The 16410-nt window shown below is 38.4% G+C and overlaps 1 protein-coding gene across 6 annotated transcripts in view; it reads left to right on the top strand.

Moving 5' to 3' along the window:
• The window catches only part of HERC2 (HECT and RLD domain containing E3 ubiquitin protein ligase 2), a 115342-nt gene that overhangs the window by 96548 nt on the left and 2384 nt on the right, over positions 1–16410 (top strand). For all 6 annotated transcript variants that reach the window (XM_075093695.1, XM_075093714.1, XM_075093675.1 and 3 more), the window contains 10 exons: positions 67–158; positions 1028–1167; positions 2182–2369; positions 3043–3240; positions 4407–4490; positions 11624–11765; positions 12539–12733; positions 12834–12946; positions 13860–14050; positions 15870–15975. In XM_075093695.1, coding sequence (XP_074949796.1) covers positions 67–158; positions 1028–1167; positions 2182–2369; positions 3043–3240; positions 4407–4490; positions 11624–11765; positions 12539–12733; positions 12834–12946; positions 13860–14050; positions 15870–15975 — 1449 coding nt within the window. The remainder of the gene's footprint in view (positions 1–66; positions 159–1027; positions 1168–2181; positions 2370–3042; positions 3241–4406; positions 4491–11623; positions 11766–12538; positions 12734–12833; positions 12947–13859; positions 14051–15869; positions 15976–16410) is intronic.

Genomic DNA, 16410 nt, shown 5'->3' with positions numbered 1-16410 from the left:
CAGTGCAGTCTATGAAACTGTAGTCTCCTAAATTAACTTCCATTTAATTTGATATTATTTTCCTAGATTGATTCCCTCACAGGTCTTGGAGTGGTTAAAGTAGAATGTGGATCACAGTTTTCTGTGGCTCTTACCAAATCTGGAGCAGTATATACGTGGTAAGTATTTTGAGTGTTAGATGTAACCTTGTCTGAAACAGGTATTAGTATTATACTGCCTTCACTGCTTTGATTCCACATGAAAAACTTTGAGTGCCTCTGTCTTGATTAGTAACAAAATCTACCACTTTGGGGATGAATTTTTAGTACTATTTGAGTGAAAAATTGAAGTGTTTTGTTTTGGAGACCAAAGCACAGAGTTATCATTCCAGGCATTGACCATTGCAAGGTGCAGAAGTTCCAAGTGGGTCAGGAAAAGTATAAGGCTGAAGTGTCATGCAGGGTGGAAGGTGATGGCATAAGTAATGTTTTCATGTATTATCAAAATTGTGTCTGGCTTGTGGTGGCTGTAGTCTGGGAATATGATTTTAGTTCATTGTTCTAATCTTCCTACACCGTTCCAAATTTTGTATTTTAGACTAGAAGACTTAAGTGTTTAAAAAGACTAAGCAGAATACCTTCCCAACATCATTCTGCCCCCTTGTTTGCGTGGCATTAGAGATATCCTTAAACTGTACAAAGTTCCAGTTGCTGAGGTCGGTAAACGTATTGTTTTTGCAGATGAATGCTTTTAATATGTGACCCTTTTAAGAAGAAAAAAACCAAACCACGCCCCACAAAAGTGGTAAAAGGACCTACTCAGAATAAGTAGGAACAGCATATTGGAGGTTTAAGAATTTTTGCTATATCAGCTGAATCACATCCATGTCATACGATCTAGGGATGATTGATGTGGAATATTTGGAGAATATTTTGGTATTGAACTCCTTATAAATACATCTACAGGTCAAATATCAGATACAGTCTGTCGTTCCCTTTTTTCCCACAATTAAAACAGAGTTTTGATATGTTTTACCTTCTCTGTGCAGGGGCAAAGGAGATTATCATCGGTTAGGCCATGGATCTGATGACCATGTTAGAAGACCACGGCAAGTGCAGGGACTGCAAGGAAAGAAAGTCATTGCGATTGCTACTGGGTCTTTGCATTGTGTTTGCTGCACTGAAGATGGTATAAAAATCAAATAATTTACTTAGTTCTCAGTACTGAACTAGAAAAAAAAACTTTTATTTTTCAGTCAGCTGTTGGCTGTCCTTGCTAAAATCGCTGGTCCTCTATGTGCATGGACATATTTTGTGTTTGCAGATGTTGCATATTTCTTGAGCAGCAAGCATGTCATTGATTTAAAATGTTCACATAAAACCAACTGAAAGTTTTTAATTAATAAAAAACAGAGTTTAATTTTTCGTAAATGCTTATGGTCAAAAAAAAATACAGAGCTCTAAAAGTAATTACAGACTGGACAAGCAGTAGAATGAATGGATTTGGCCTTTTTGTTTTTACAGGGTCTTCTGAGGTGTTTAACTTGCTAAATGAAGCACTGCACAAACAATATTGCTTCTTACAGTGCAGGTTGAGATACTGAATATTCTTTGTAGCAGACTCACTCCTACATTTAATTAACAAGTCTGCACAATAACTGAGTGTTTTATAGGTGCTAGTGAAATAGGATATAGCTGCAGAAAATGAAAGGTTGCTATTTTAAAAGTATTTTCCAATTACCTTGCAAGAGTAAGCACCCATTTTAATGTCCTCTCTGGTAATACAACCTATTATAGGATCTTTTCTTTTGTATCATACAAAATGTTAAGCCTTTTCTAATTCTTTTTTTATAACACCAGCTTTTTTTGCTATGAAACTGTCAAATACAGGCTGTCACTGGTGTATCTGTTGTTCTTCTGCCCCACCATTTCCTCCTGTTCTGGAACAGAACTTCGAAGTTATACAAACTATGAGGAAATAAATGCATATTATACTAGCTACTCTACATAGACCGTGGGCCTAGCCATGTCATTCAAGATTTATCTGCATTAGATAGTGGATTTCAGGGTGACCATCAGTCCTAGCAATCTTGATTGCAGTCCAAGGCCTCATTCAGTTAAATTGATTTATAAATGCTAATTAAAAAAAATGGCAAAAGCTTCTATCTTAGCTTCAAAACAATTTTTTTTTAAATTGGTTTAGGGGAGGTGTATACATGGGGAGATAATGATGAAGGGCAGCTTGGAGATGGAACAACTAATGCCATCCAAAGACCACGCTTGGTTGCAGCACTTCAGGGTAAAAAGATCAACAGAGTAGCCTGTGGCTCAGCACATACTTTAGCTTGGTCAACCAGTAAACCTGCTAATGCTGGCAAGCTCCCTACACAGGTAATATTTTTGGCTTATTGCATTCAGATTTTAAACATACTTGGTATGCTTATTGCTGGTCTTTCAGTAAACATATTTCCTTTCTAAATCCCTGCATAAGCTCAGTGTGCTTTGATTTGGCTTCAAGTTTGAGCCAGTTACTTTGTTTTACTTCCATATTTCCAAAGAAGGATTCCAATTTTCTGAGGTAAGAAAGCCTCTTCATTCAGTTGTTAATCCAACGCAGAACAGTAACTCTGTCTGCAAATTGGCAGGAATTTTAATTCTGTGTTCCAGCTATCAAAATCATATGCCTTCCAAGGGAGTTCTTCATTGCTTGCTTTACTTTGAGAAGACTGTTTTCTGAATATTCTCTTTCAGCTATAATGCCTGGGTGTAGTGATACCAGGAGGTAAAGCGTGTCTGTTTATGGATAAAGAGGATTTTAAAATATGGAATAGCAAGAATAGTCTAACTGTCATGTTTCTAATACTTGTTTCAATTTAGATGAATACTGTTAGTAATCTTTCATAAACAACTGAACTCTGTGTACTAAGTTTTGAAGTGTGACTAAGCAAATATATGAATTTTGAATACAAATTTACCTACAAATCTTAAAAATCTTTGTTCTGCTTAATAAAATAAAGTTTATAATAATTCTAATTTACATTTGGATATCATTGCCTTATAATAGGTTCCTATGGAGTACAATCATTTGCAGGAAATTCCCATCATTTCACTGAGAAACAGGCTTCTGCTATTGCATCACATTTCTGAACTCTTCTGTCCTTGCATTCCAATGTTTGATCTTGAAGGAAGACTTGATGAAACTGGCCAAGGACCCTCAGTTGGGTTTGACACATTACGGGGAATACTGATATCACAGGGAAAGGTATTTATCAGAAAGTTTTTAAGGGAGTGATTTGTAAGTGTAAGTGAAATGTACTGTTTAAATGGTTTCTGAATAAAATAGTACTATACATCTCAATTTGTTCTGTAAGCTGTATATCAAATACTTGCATTCTGATTACACAAACTTCTTTCTTTGTGGATGTGTTCTTTTTATTAAGTTTTCCTCAGTTCTTCATCATAGTGCTTTTGATCTTGAAAATAACTTTATGCTGTAAATCTTCAGTTTGTAATATAGCTGAATTCTTCTGGAGTGTTCAGTAGATGCTATCCTGGAAAAAAAGATTTAAGATAGGTATGAAATGGTCATTGTCTGCTTTTTGAATTTCAGTTGTCATGATCAAGTGATATACTAGTTGATCCAAAGCTCTGTGCGGGTACAAAGTTGTTTTAGACTGGGCTAAAAGTGAAGACAGGTTATGCAGGAGTTCAATCTGAAGTAGGTAAAGAAAGTGGATTTTTAGAGTTGTAAGTCAATTCAGTCATGAGAAAATCTAGGTAATTACAATGCTTCAAGGCTACAAAACTTATTCAAAACTTCAGGTATGGAAAGCCTTTAAGAACAAGACTGTACCTTCAGTATGATCATCAGTTTTGGATTTTAATTTTCTCACTGTCATAGTAACTTGTCTAACAAAAAATGATAACCTTATATAAACAGACAAAATCTGCTGGGAGATATACCTGCCCTCAGTGGCATATTGGTTGCTTAGTAATAACTGAATCTGGGTGCAGTGGAACCTTTCAAGCCATGGTTTTGAGTGATACAGCACAGACTTTCTTCTTTACTTTTTTAGTATCCCGACTGCTTCAGACTTGAATTGCATTAGCACAAATAACATTATCCTTAACTAACATCTCACAGCTTTATCATCTGTTGCTTTTGATTACTTAGTATTTCAGAAGTATTTGATGCTTCTTCCATTTGTTCTAAAGAAAGACTCAGAGGTGTTATGCCTTCTCTAGTGTTTTGTGACATACTCAGAAGGGAATTGCTGAAGGACAGTATTGCAGGATCATTTTGTCTATTCTGCTGAAGAGTTTTTCCTGAGTTGAACTAAGTATGCATTTATCTGTGAAATATGTGCAGCTTTCTTACCTGATTTCAGTTTTGCCACTATTTTAATTTTTTGTATTTTCCCTTTTTAGGAGGCAGCTTTCAGAAAAGTTGTGCAAGCAACTATGGTGAGAGATCGTCAGCATGGCCCAGTTGTAGAGCTCAACAGAATACAGGTATCTTAAGCTGAAGTTGTGATTTTAGTATCCGTATGTTTAGCCCCCAGTGCTACACATTTGTCAAGTCCCTTTGTTTCAGCTATTAGGTGTCTGAAACTGGAAAACTGAATTTTTATCAGAGAATCAAACAATGAAGAAGTGAACGCAGCAAGGGCTGCGCATTTTCTTTTCAGTACGTTTCCATCTACACTGTAGTTGTTTGGGTAGAGTAGAATGCTTGTTGAAATATTCAGTTGAATGATTTGGAGTCTAATGAGCAAAGTACGTCCTGCTTGACAAAGGACTGCTTTTTCAAAACTCACTACATTCGATAATTTTGAGGGTAGTGATTCTGATGCCTTTCCAAATGGTCAGATAATTCTATTCAACTGTTGCTTTCATAACAGAGAACATGGTGGAGGCGGGGTGGGCGGGGAAGGCAAGGAGGGAGGGGGAAAACCCTTGAATATAATTAAAAATCAGGCTGATAAACTCTTGTCCTTTGCTGGTCATCACATGTGGTCATATTAATTTGCAGAACTCTTTGATACAAAAGGGCTTTTTTCCTTATCATTGACATTAGAAAATGTAATGTTGTGCCTTAGGCCAGATATATCTTCCCCCCCGATATTTCTATAACGTAGAATAGTAAAACATTGTTTTCACTAAAATGGGCTGAAGCCTGGTCTTAGAGTCCTCATGCATTTTTTTCCCTTTAGTGGTGGTTTTCTTTTTTTGTTTGTTTGTATATCGTAAAAAATAAGAAAACCTGCCCTTTGTCAGGTTAGAGTGGAGAAATTGTGAAAACTTTGACTATTTGGTTTTCTCTTAGTGAACAGAAGTACATTCTATTGTAGCTGAACCCTGTTTCTGCTTCCTTGCCATTTTCTATGGGCACTTAAAACTTCTTGTGGCAATGTTATGTGATTAAAATGTGTTGTTTTAGTTTATTGTTTGAGAAGTTGAAGCTCAAGAGAGTGCCAGAGATTTTCTTGTTACTTTTTGTGTGTGTGTGTGTGTGAATTCAGAAAGTCCAATAAAGCAGTGCAAGTATTTAACTTCAAATGGGAAACTAGTGAGTAGGTTTGGGGTTCATTTCCTAGTGTCCTCCTTCTATTGTTGAGTTACTTAAGATAGGCTTTCTCTTGTATTCCAGTTTGTTATCTGAATCTGTCTTGAACTCTGGAAAAGAACTGGTAGCTGCAGGGCTTCCCATCTCCATAGCTCTGGGGGAAATGAAATATTGCTGTAACACAAGTCTGTCCTAGATTTAGCCAAGTGAAGGCTAAAAAAAGAACATGTTCGTAATCTGGCCTGATTACACGGTCCCAAGTACAGGTCACAATTTCTTGAGTTAGCTTTTACAGAGAATGAAAATGTGGATTCTTAAACTGTTTGATCCTTTAGAATATTTAACTGAAGATTCAAAGCTGCTTTACATAGTCTCAGATAGCTAATTGTCAATGTTAAGAATTTTCATCTTATTTGCAGTTGTGAGTTTAACTGCAGCTAGGCTTTGAGATTCCTTTGCTTTCACAAGACTCTTCTTACAGTTTATATATTATATGGTGCAGTCAATTCACTTCATCATCTTCCTTTGTGTAAAATAAGCAGATGACTTTTCAGGTTAGTTGTTTCCAGATACTGACTTGTTTTTAAAAATACTTCTTCAGCTTACTCTGTTGTTCAGTGGTTTCTTTGGAAGTACCAGAACTGGACGTAACAGTTGTCTAACTTGCAGCATAAAAGCAAGCCCTGTCTTGAGGTCAAGTTTTACACCGACCAGATTCCTGTAGAGTAGGTCACATTCACCTTACATACTACTTGGCCCTGGATCGTCTCTGTTAGGAGCCTTGTGATAGTAGGCCACAGTAGTTTTATGTGTTTTTCTTGCTCAAGGTGTGTGAAATACAATGTGATGGCTGTACTGCAACTCACCCAAGTGCCAGCCTGGTGTTTCTGTGGCATAAAACTGAGGGTAGGTGTTTTAGGCTTTGAAGTGCAGCATGAAGGCAAGCCTGAGTGCACAGAGGCAGTTTGGGATGTTGTCGGGGGACTGTGTAGGGTAGAAGACACCAAACTTGACACAGTTTTATCCATATTACTTTTTAGGAATAGTCATTAAATGAAATGTTAAAAAAGAGCACTCGGGCCGCCTTCTGGAAAGGTATAGTAGAAGTAGATGAAGACTGAGCCAGAAATTGAACTAGCAGTTACATGTCTAGACAGGGCTCCAGCGCTCAGGTTTACTTACTGACCCTCTTACTAGCAGATCAGATTTACCTAGTATTTAAGTACTGGTGTAGCTCATGTTGGTTTCAGATGGACACTGTGTTACGATTTAACAGCATTATGAGTGTGTCTGCCTATAGGTCATATCTTTGCCTTTAGAAGAAACTGATTATCACAGTAATTGAAAGGAATTTTTCTCCTTTTAAAAGGGAAACAAATTTTAGCTATTGGAGACTGTCTACTTTCAGGAATGTAATTTTGCGAAGGATCTCCTGGTTCAATGTTCTCTACTGTCATGGGAGGAATGTCACACGTATGGATATATGAAATCCCACTTACGAATAGTTTCTTTCTTCTCACTAGGCTTCTTATTAAATGTGGGTTATAGAAATCTCACTAGCATGATAATTAAAAATGATTTGATCTTAAAGTAGTCACAGCATATGAATGAATGATTTATTTGTTCTTTTGTGAGTGCTATACTTCAGCTTAAATAACATTCCTCTTTCCTGGTTATTGTGTTCTTCCTTATCAAATGCACTTCTAAAGAACATTGATGACAGTCTTAATTTTCCTACACTGATTAGGCTAAGCTCTTTTTGTCTGCTTGTGTAGAATAGTCTTTCTCTACTCCTCATCTTTTTATACTGTATTTTTTTCTGTAGCATTTCAGTTTGAGCATAGATAACTGAAATCTCAAGGTACAGGTGAAACTCTGTCTGTGCTCTTGTAATTGTCACACTGATACGTCTCTACCTTGAATTGTGTTTGTTTTCTTCGTAGATCTGTCTTCTGTGTTAACAGTACATATTTATCTTCCTTAGCTGATTCCAACTAATAAGCTGACGTCTTTTTGTAAAGCTTCTTATTATTCTCCAAGTCCATGACTTTATCTACTACCTTTCTCCAAGTGCTGGTGGGTTGGAGAGAGTCCCACAGGATGGCCAGAATTTCAGTGGGTACTCTCAGACTGCTTGGAGCAAATATAAAGTTTTGGTCTTCAGATTCAGAGAAGGAACTTAAAATTTTGGTCTTCATGACTTCAGAATGCTTTAATCAGGTTACAGATTGACCTGAGTGCTTCTCCCTCTTTGTTGCAATGGTTCTGATCACAATAAGTGATTATTCACTGAAGCGAGTTCTTGAACTTGATTCTTCCACACTTTGCTGTGTGCTGCTTTTCACCTACTGCATTTCTCTCTGGTCCAAGAAAAGGTGGTTTTCCACAAGGTGATATCTTCTCATTGCAGACTGTTTTATGACAATCCTTCTTGGGCTCTAATCAACACATTAACTTGTTTTATGCTAAAAAGTTACCAGCAAGAAGGCTGGAACTGTATTTTTAAAACTTGAGATGCTGCATAATCTGTGTTTAATAAGGCATGTATGCAGTGAGGGTTATATCCGACCCTATCCAGCAAAATAGATTCCACAGGGTACTTACTATGTCTCTGAAGGGGATGATTTGGAAACATGAGCAAGGCACTGTGCTCCAGACCTCTACAATAAAAAGCAAACACACCTGTGGTGGATTGTAGCCTAAACATATTTGTATGAATTTTTGCCATTTTTCAGTGAAGTGTTTTATTCTTCGCAAATAACCTAATAAATTTTAATATGGGCATCTGTCTTCGTCAGCAAGCAATGTACTAAGGTGCTGGCAGAAATGCCAGTAATCCTTCATGGCATTTTTACATTGCTTTGTTAAAAGTCAAACAGTAACCATTCCTGCATCTAAATGATCAGATTAAATGAAAATTCTGTGTTGCTAGTAAATAAATACTAAATTAAATGTATAATAGCAAATGTGCGTGCCATCTTAATCAGTTAAGGCAGGATTGCTTGTGTTTTCATTGTCACTTGATTAATTTGTATTTTAGGTCTGAGTTTTGAAAAAAAGAGTGAATTAACTACTGCTTTCTTAGGCCTTCTACTCATATTTCCTCTTTAAGAGAAGACTCTGTGAGTTCTCAACTTAAAACTTCTTGGGCATCCAAATTTCTTAGAAATCTATTGAATTAAAACCAGCTTGTGATGATACAGAACTTCTTACACATAAGGAAGACTTGAGTGTGTCAGGCTTCCAATAAAACCTGAAAGAAATCTGGTGGATGTTTTATCCAAAGCATCAGAAGTATGCAGCATCAGAACAGCTGGATTTTGAGATGCACTGTAGCTTGGAGTGGGACCAAATACAGATTAGTGAGATGAGTCTGGGTTACTTCTGAATGAACAGTCTCATGGATATTGGTGAACTATGTGCACTGTAGGAGTCCCTTTGCAATCAGGGCAGGTTGGGAATATAAATTGCAGAACACCGAGGAGGAAAAAAAATACCTTGGGTTTTTCCAGCCTTCTGTTTACTTTCCATTTCTTTCCTCTCTATACAGGTGAAATTTTTTTGTATTCTTATCCTCTTTGTGTGCATCTCTTGCAGCAAAACATGTGGGATTTTCCTTGCATGCCATTTCTTATGGATCTTAAAATACCCTTTTTCTGTAGGTGCCTAAGAAACACATTACTCTATGTGTGTATATACATATGTATTTTGGTAGTGCTGACTCCATTTTTAGAGGTTCCTAGCCAGTATTGTAGATGCATATTTAAATATTATCATAAATGAATATAAGAATAACGTGTATTCAGTTTTCTGGCCATCAACACAGCCTCTGATCTGTCTTATGTTTTGAAAACTTATCCAGATTTGACGATCAAATGTATGAGATACGATGCATTATCTAAGTGGATTGGAACACAGAAAAACTGAATTTACCAAGGCATTGGCGGCTGCTTCAGAAGTAGGGGAAGAAAACTTTATTGACAAATTGTCGTTGATATTCCTCTGTCTTTCCATTTTCCTTTAAAGATGAACAGAAAAAAAGGCTGAGTAGAGACAGATGAACAATGAACTGTTTGAAATTAAGTATAAGTTAGTTGTTAGTGGGTGGGGGGGAACGTGAAAGTCTTTATCTAGGGAAGAAAGCCCACAGGGTTGTCAGCTGAACTGGTAAGAATCATTCTGTCTAGCTGCAGTGAGCACACCGATTGTTTTGCATGTTGCTGCTGTTAACAGTAAAATTATTAAGGCTTAATCAATCTCAAAATTTTGAGTTTAATTAAAAAAATCATTGTGGTCAGCTGTGTTTGAACTAAGGTTGTCTCAAGTAGCTATAACTATGCCAGGTCATAGAAATTACCTAGAACAATCATTCAGCATTGTCAGGTCTGTTCAGGACATGTAGTAGAAGCATCTGGATAACCAGATACTGTTTTTCATGTTTGGGCAAATCCAAACATTAGTTGAAAAATTTCTTCTGTTACAGAGGCGCTGGAATTTGCAGTGCTTGTAAATGGTGATAGTAATAATAATCACTGGCAGTTAAACAGTTATGTCACAGAGGTAGAACCTATTGCAGAAGTTGCAGTGCAGCCTATCCTGGAACCAGTAACTCTTTCTGCTTAAGGTTTAGGTATGATCTATTGTTGTATCAGAAACCAGCTGACAAGAGTATGGGCTGGATGAGCAGAGAGTGAGGTGGGCTGAAAACTGGCTGAACAGCTGGCCCAGAGGGTGGTAGTCAGTGGTGTGAAGTCTAGTTGGAAGCCACTAGCTAGTGGTGTACCCCAGGGGTCAATACTGGGTCCAGTCCAGGTCAACGTCTTCATTAGTGATGTGGATGATGGGGCAGAGTATACTTCTAGCAAGTTTGATGATGATACAAAACTGGGAGGACTGGTTGATACACCAGAGGGTCATGCTGCCATTCCGAGGGACCTTGACAGACTGGAGAAGTGGGGTGACAGGAACCTCATGAAGTTCAACAAGGAGAAGTGCAAAGTCCTGCACCTGGGGAGGAACAACCCCAGGCACCAGTACATGCTGGGGGTAACCCAGCTGGAAAGCAGCTTTGCAGAAAAGGTCCTGGGGGTCCTGGTGGGCACCGAGTTGAACATGAGCCAGCAGTGTGCGCTTGCTGTGAAGGAGGTTAATGGGTGTCCTGGGCTGCATGAGGAGGCATGCTGCCACCTGGTTGAGAGAGGTGATCCTTCCCCTCTGCTCAGCACTGGTGAGGCCACACCTGGAGTGCTGGGTCCAGTTCTGGGTTCCCCAGTACAAGAGAGATGGTCTTACTGGAGAGAGTCCAGTGAAAGATCATCTTGAAGACAATTAAGGGACTGGAGCATCTCTCCTGTGAGGAAAGGCTGAGAGAGCTGGGGCTGTTCAGCCTGGAGAAGAGACAGCTCAAGGGGCATCTCATTAATGTACAGTTGTGCATCTCTGAAGGGCGGGTGCAGAAAAGAGGGAGCCAGGCTCTTTTCAGTAGTGCCCAGTGACAGGGCCAGAGGTAGTGGGCACAAGCTGAAACACAGGAGGTTCCCTCTGAACATCAGGAGATACTTTTTCACTGTGAGGGTGACCGAGCACTGGCACAGGTTGCCCGGGGAGGTTGTGGAGTCTCCATCCTTGGAGATATTCAAAAGCCATTTGGGCACGGTCCTGGGCAGCTCACTGTAGGTGGCCCTGCTTTGAGCAAGGGGTGTTGGACCAGATGACCTCCAGATGTACCTTCCAACCTCAGCCATTATGTGATACTGAAATAGTTCTGGGCTCCTAATAGCCTGAGATTTTAAGTGCTTTCATCCTGCTGGAGAGAATCAGGGTATGTAATAGGAATCTGTGATATCTATATCTAGGGATGGATATTAGATGGTACTGAAAAATGCTGTAGTGCTGTAATTTAAAATTTGGTTGTTCTTCTGTACATGTCACATGCATACAAGATATACTGTGGACTTCTGCAAATGTTTCACTGAACACATTAGCATTTTATAAATGTTAGTGTTATGGTCTGATCTGTGCGGCAATGCCAGCTCAGATATGTTGTTACAGTGACTTTTATGATGTGCTTACTCAATAGGTAAAACGTTCTAGGAGTAAAGGAGGGCTGGCTGGGCCTGATGGTACAAAGTCAGTGTTTGGACAGATGTGTGCTAAAATGAGTTCCTTCAGCCCTGATAGCCTCCTGCTTCCCCATCGTGTTTGGAAAGTCAAGTTTGTTGGTAAGAGAATTCTCCATGCCCCAACTTACTTTGCGCTTAACTTTACAGTTTTCTTCAGATTTATTATTTTGGAGGACCCAAAGGAAGGAAGGGATGAAGGAAAACAGCGTATATATGTAGGCAGAGGAAGGTGCTTAAAATGCTAGGAAGCAAAAAAGCCTTTTTAAATTATTTTATGAAAATACCTCAAGATTAGTAGAAATGTGTCTGTAATTGTCCTCAAATTCCAGGGGCTGTTCTTCTGCTTACAAGAAACATTCTGCAAAACCTAAACCTGAATTTCAGCTGTCTGAATTGGTAAATAATCCTGCCTAGCTGGTTCTACTGGTAGGGTTATTTTTACAATTCACACATCACTGAGCTTTTTCATGAAAAATATTTTAGATTGAAGAGCCATTCTATCTACTGTATGTGAAATATATGTGCTTTAAAATGTTTCTTAGGAATCACATTGTGTTGACTTTCTTTTTCTAACTCTTCTATTTCCTTTTCATTAGTGTATAACACAAAAATGTTAGTTACACTCTGGCAAAATAGTATTTTTGACACTGTGATATTTTGTATAATCTTACAAATAATATGATTTACGATGAACTGGAAATGTCCAAATGGAAAGCAAAACAAAGGGTTTTCATATGAACAGATATGACAGTGTAGCTTTTAATAAACTTTTGTTTACTCAATCAGCCCTGTGGAAGGAAGTACAGTTTATTTCAATATTGCATTTATTTTTAAAAGAACATATAATTTTGAGCCTTTTTTTCTTCTCCAAGGTGAATCTGTGGATGATTGCGGTGGAGGTTATAGTGAATCAATTGCAGAAATGTGCGAGGAGCTTCAGAATGGGCTGACCCCTCTGTTAATTGTGACACCAAATGGAAGAGATGAATCTGGAGCAAACAGAGATTGTTTCTTATTAAATCCTCCTGCCAAGTCCCTCTTGCATATGAACATGTTTCGTTTTCTTGGTAATTTCGTAGCAATATTGTGACATTCAACTTTCATTACATAATCAGAATACTGGGAATTGAATTAAAAAAAATTTAAATATTATGTTTAAACTTACAGGTGTCCTTTTGGGCATTGCTATCCGGACTGGCAGCCCTCTCAGCCTCAACCTGGCTGAGCCAGTGTGGAAGCAGCTTGCAGGAATGAACCTAACAATTGCTGATCTCAGTGAGGTAAGTGTGAAGTTTCTGAGCAGCATATCACTTAAAGAAGACAAGCAGACTCTAGCATAATTTTTTTCTCCAGTGATTGGCTTCCCTGGTTTCTGTATTTGTATTTTGCCTGGCCTTTTACATTTTGAGCCAGTATATAACGATGACCTGTATTCTCTGTTAAAACTGGAAATTTACAAGTCATTCAATAGTAGTTAAATAAACTATTTGAATTCTAGAGCATTATCAGATCTTCTCATGGGTCTCACTAGACAAATGTTTGTGGTCAAACTCCTACTTTCCAATAGACCTTTCTGTAGCTGCTACTGTCTGTTGTGCCAAGATGCAATAACTGATTAGTTGCACATGCCTACACTGTTTTGAAGTAAAAGAAAATTAGTTCAAACTACTACTGAAGATAGTTTGTGCCTGCACACTGTATGTCACAAACTTTCAGTTTCTGTTTACTGACCTGAGTAAATGTGGAGTAAGAGTTAGGTCTTCATTACAAAAAAAGAGTTCCTTCCCAAAGACTGTCCCATAGAAATGTAGAAACGTACTTCCTGTGAAAGCATTGCATCATTTACCTGTCAGTAAGGGGATTGCTTTTGTACCAAAACCAGCATTGGACTCTGTAGACGTGATTATGTTTTTAAGCTTTAAATCCATTTTTTTATATAATAGAGTTTATTGGAAAGTGCTCTGCAAAAGGATTGAAATCCAGAACACATGCACCCTCCCACATCCCAGCATAAAGAAGTTTTGCGTAAAATACTAAGGCATTTATGGCTTTGAAATTCAGTTGGATGGATTATGGTCAGACATTTGACAATGCTTTTGTAGATGACACATGATGCGCTGCTTTTGGTATGCAAGGGTTGCTGTTGATAGTGCTAGTAAACTGACTTTAACTCTGGTTTGTTATTTTCAAAAGGTTGATAAAGATTTTATTCCTGGGCTTATGTACATTCGAGACAACGAAGCTACTTCGGAGGAGTTTGAAGCTATGAGCCTCCCATTCACTGTGCCTAATGCAAGTGGTCAAGATATTCAGTTGAGTTCCAAGTACACCCATATTACGCTGGATAATAGAGCTGAATATGTGAGGCTGGCAATAAACTACAGGTTTGTTGAATAAGTCATTTAAATTGTTAACATGAATAAGCATTTTCTTTTAAAAATATGTGAAAACTTTTAAACAATATGCTACTTAAATCTCTTATGTACAAGTATTTTAATATTTTTATGTGATTACAGTGTTGATTTTTCTGATTTCTTTTAATATCTCCAAGGAGAAGAGATGAAACTTAATTTTTAGGAAACAAAATAAACTAGCAGGTATGACTCTAGATTTTAATAGCTGTCCTGACAGAGCAGTTTTGGCAGCCAGTTTTACAGGTGGAAAAATGCCCCATCCATCTAGTTCTGCCTATGTGATAAAAGAGTAGGCTTGACCATCGAGTTCTTTATGAAGAGAGCTTAGATTTAGTACTACTGCTACCATGAACTTTCATGTCATCAGTTGTAGTCAAGAGCAGTCCTAGATGAATTCTTACTATACCCTTATCTAAGTTGGAATACGCAAAACAAAATGTTTGATCCCTGGACACCATAAAATAAGTCTGACACCAAGACAGGTCAGTTCCCCCTCAGGTGCCAAAAGCTGAACATTGCACTGAAATAAGTGGGAAATAATTGTTCAGTATTTGAGAAGACAGGCCTTTGGTTACTTAAATACCTAGCTAGTTAATCTAGACAAGTACATCTAAGAAGCAACCCAGGCATCGTGTTATGTGAAGCAGTGGGCCTAGTGCCTGTTGAACTATGGAAATTTAGCTAAATTGCGTGAGAAACTGATTCATAGTTGTTCTGTTCTCTCCACCATAGTTAACTGTTTTAGAGAGCGCTTGAGCAAGACTGGGTCATTGCTATATACTTGCTTATTAGTTTGTAGTTACAGTGTTTGCCAACAACGACTTGAATTCAAGTCTTTGTGTTGTTTTTGTTTTTTTTTCCCTATAAATGGATATGAACGAACACTTAAACCTATTTTTGGCAGCAGAGAGGAATTTTATCTGGAATGTATAAGTGGTGTGTCTATATAAAATGTTACATTCCTTTGAAGAAATGGTTTTGTTCTCTAGCCAGTTCTGGCTATCCTCAAAGGACACAAGCAATTCTAAAGCATTTTCCAGTTAAAATTCCTTTGGGGGAAACGTTTACATGTTTAGATTAAGTATCATATTTTTTAATTATGTGAAGCCCTTGAGAGAAAAACTAGCACCTGAATAGAATCCGTGTGAAAAAGTGGATGCATGCAACCACATTGTCCTGACATCTTTGTTTATTTTGGTGATAACAAGCCCGAGGTCAGGACTTGACAATGATGTGAATCTCTGCATTGGAGAGCACTGTAAAACATCTTGGAAACTATTTGACAGGAAAAAAAATGCAAAACACAAATCATGGGTGGCAGCAGAAGCAGCAGAATGTAAGGCATATCTGTGTCTGTCTTGAAATACAACAACTCCTGGCCTCAGACAACATGGTTTAGTTCTGGCCCATTTTTCTTTCACAATAATGTCTGTCTACTGTTGGGACTGTTTGAGGGTAGAGTTTCAAAGCACGGCTATTCTTTTCCCAAGAGCATGTTGTTTCCAAATGGGATATTGGTTTGTTCTTGCCAGGCACAGCACATGAATAATACTGGGAATAAAATATCCTAAACATTGAGAGGTATCTCTCCATACCGAGCTTGCTGAGCGGTATGAATTGGTGTAGAAACTCGTATAAGTCCAGTATCTTGTGTGATAAATATTTATGTTTCTTGGCATGTTGCTGGAGACTTGAGGAGAATGGTTGAAGTTTCCTTGATGTTATAGTAATTGCTAGGAATAATTGCTAGAAATGGCATTCATAGAAACTGAAAAACATGTCTCTGCAGGCTTCATGAATTTGACGAACAAGTTGCAGCAGTTCGTGAGGGGATGGCACGTGTTGTTCCAGTTCCTCTACTTTCGCTATTTACAGGATATGAACTGGAAACTATGGTATCAATTTCTGTTTTGCTACCTCTGTTAGACTAACTTGGAGTGAGATTCTTCACTTATCTTACTAATCCAAAACCCACATTAAATATTATTTGCAATGCTTGCACTGTGATTGCAAACATTTTCACAGAATCACAGAATGGCAGGGGTTGGAAGGGACCTCTAGAGATCATCTTGTCCAACCCCCCTGCTTGAGCAGGCACACCCAGAGCAGGGGGCACAGGAACGCATCCAGGTGGGTTTTGAATGTCTCCAGGGAAGGGACTCCACACCCTCCCTGGGCAGCCTGTGCCACTGCGCTGGCACCCTCACAGGGAAGTTGTTTTTCCTCATATTCAGGTGGAACTTCCTGTGTTCCAACTTGTGCCCATTGCCCCTTGGCCTGTCATTGGGCGCTATTGAAAAGAGCCTAGTCCCGTCGTCCTGACACCCACC

Source organism: Phalacrocorax aristotelis, chromosome 1 (assembly GCF_949628215.1).
Source record: "Phalacrocorax aristotelis chromosome 1, bGulAri2.1, whole genome shotgun sequence".
NCBI lineage: Eukaryota > Metazoa > Chordata > Aves > Suliformes > Phalacrocoracidae > Phalacrocorax > Phalacrocorax aristotelis.
The sequence above is the reverse complement of the archived record's forward strand: the minus strand, read 5'-3'. Positions and strand labels throughout refer to the sequence as shown.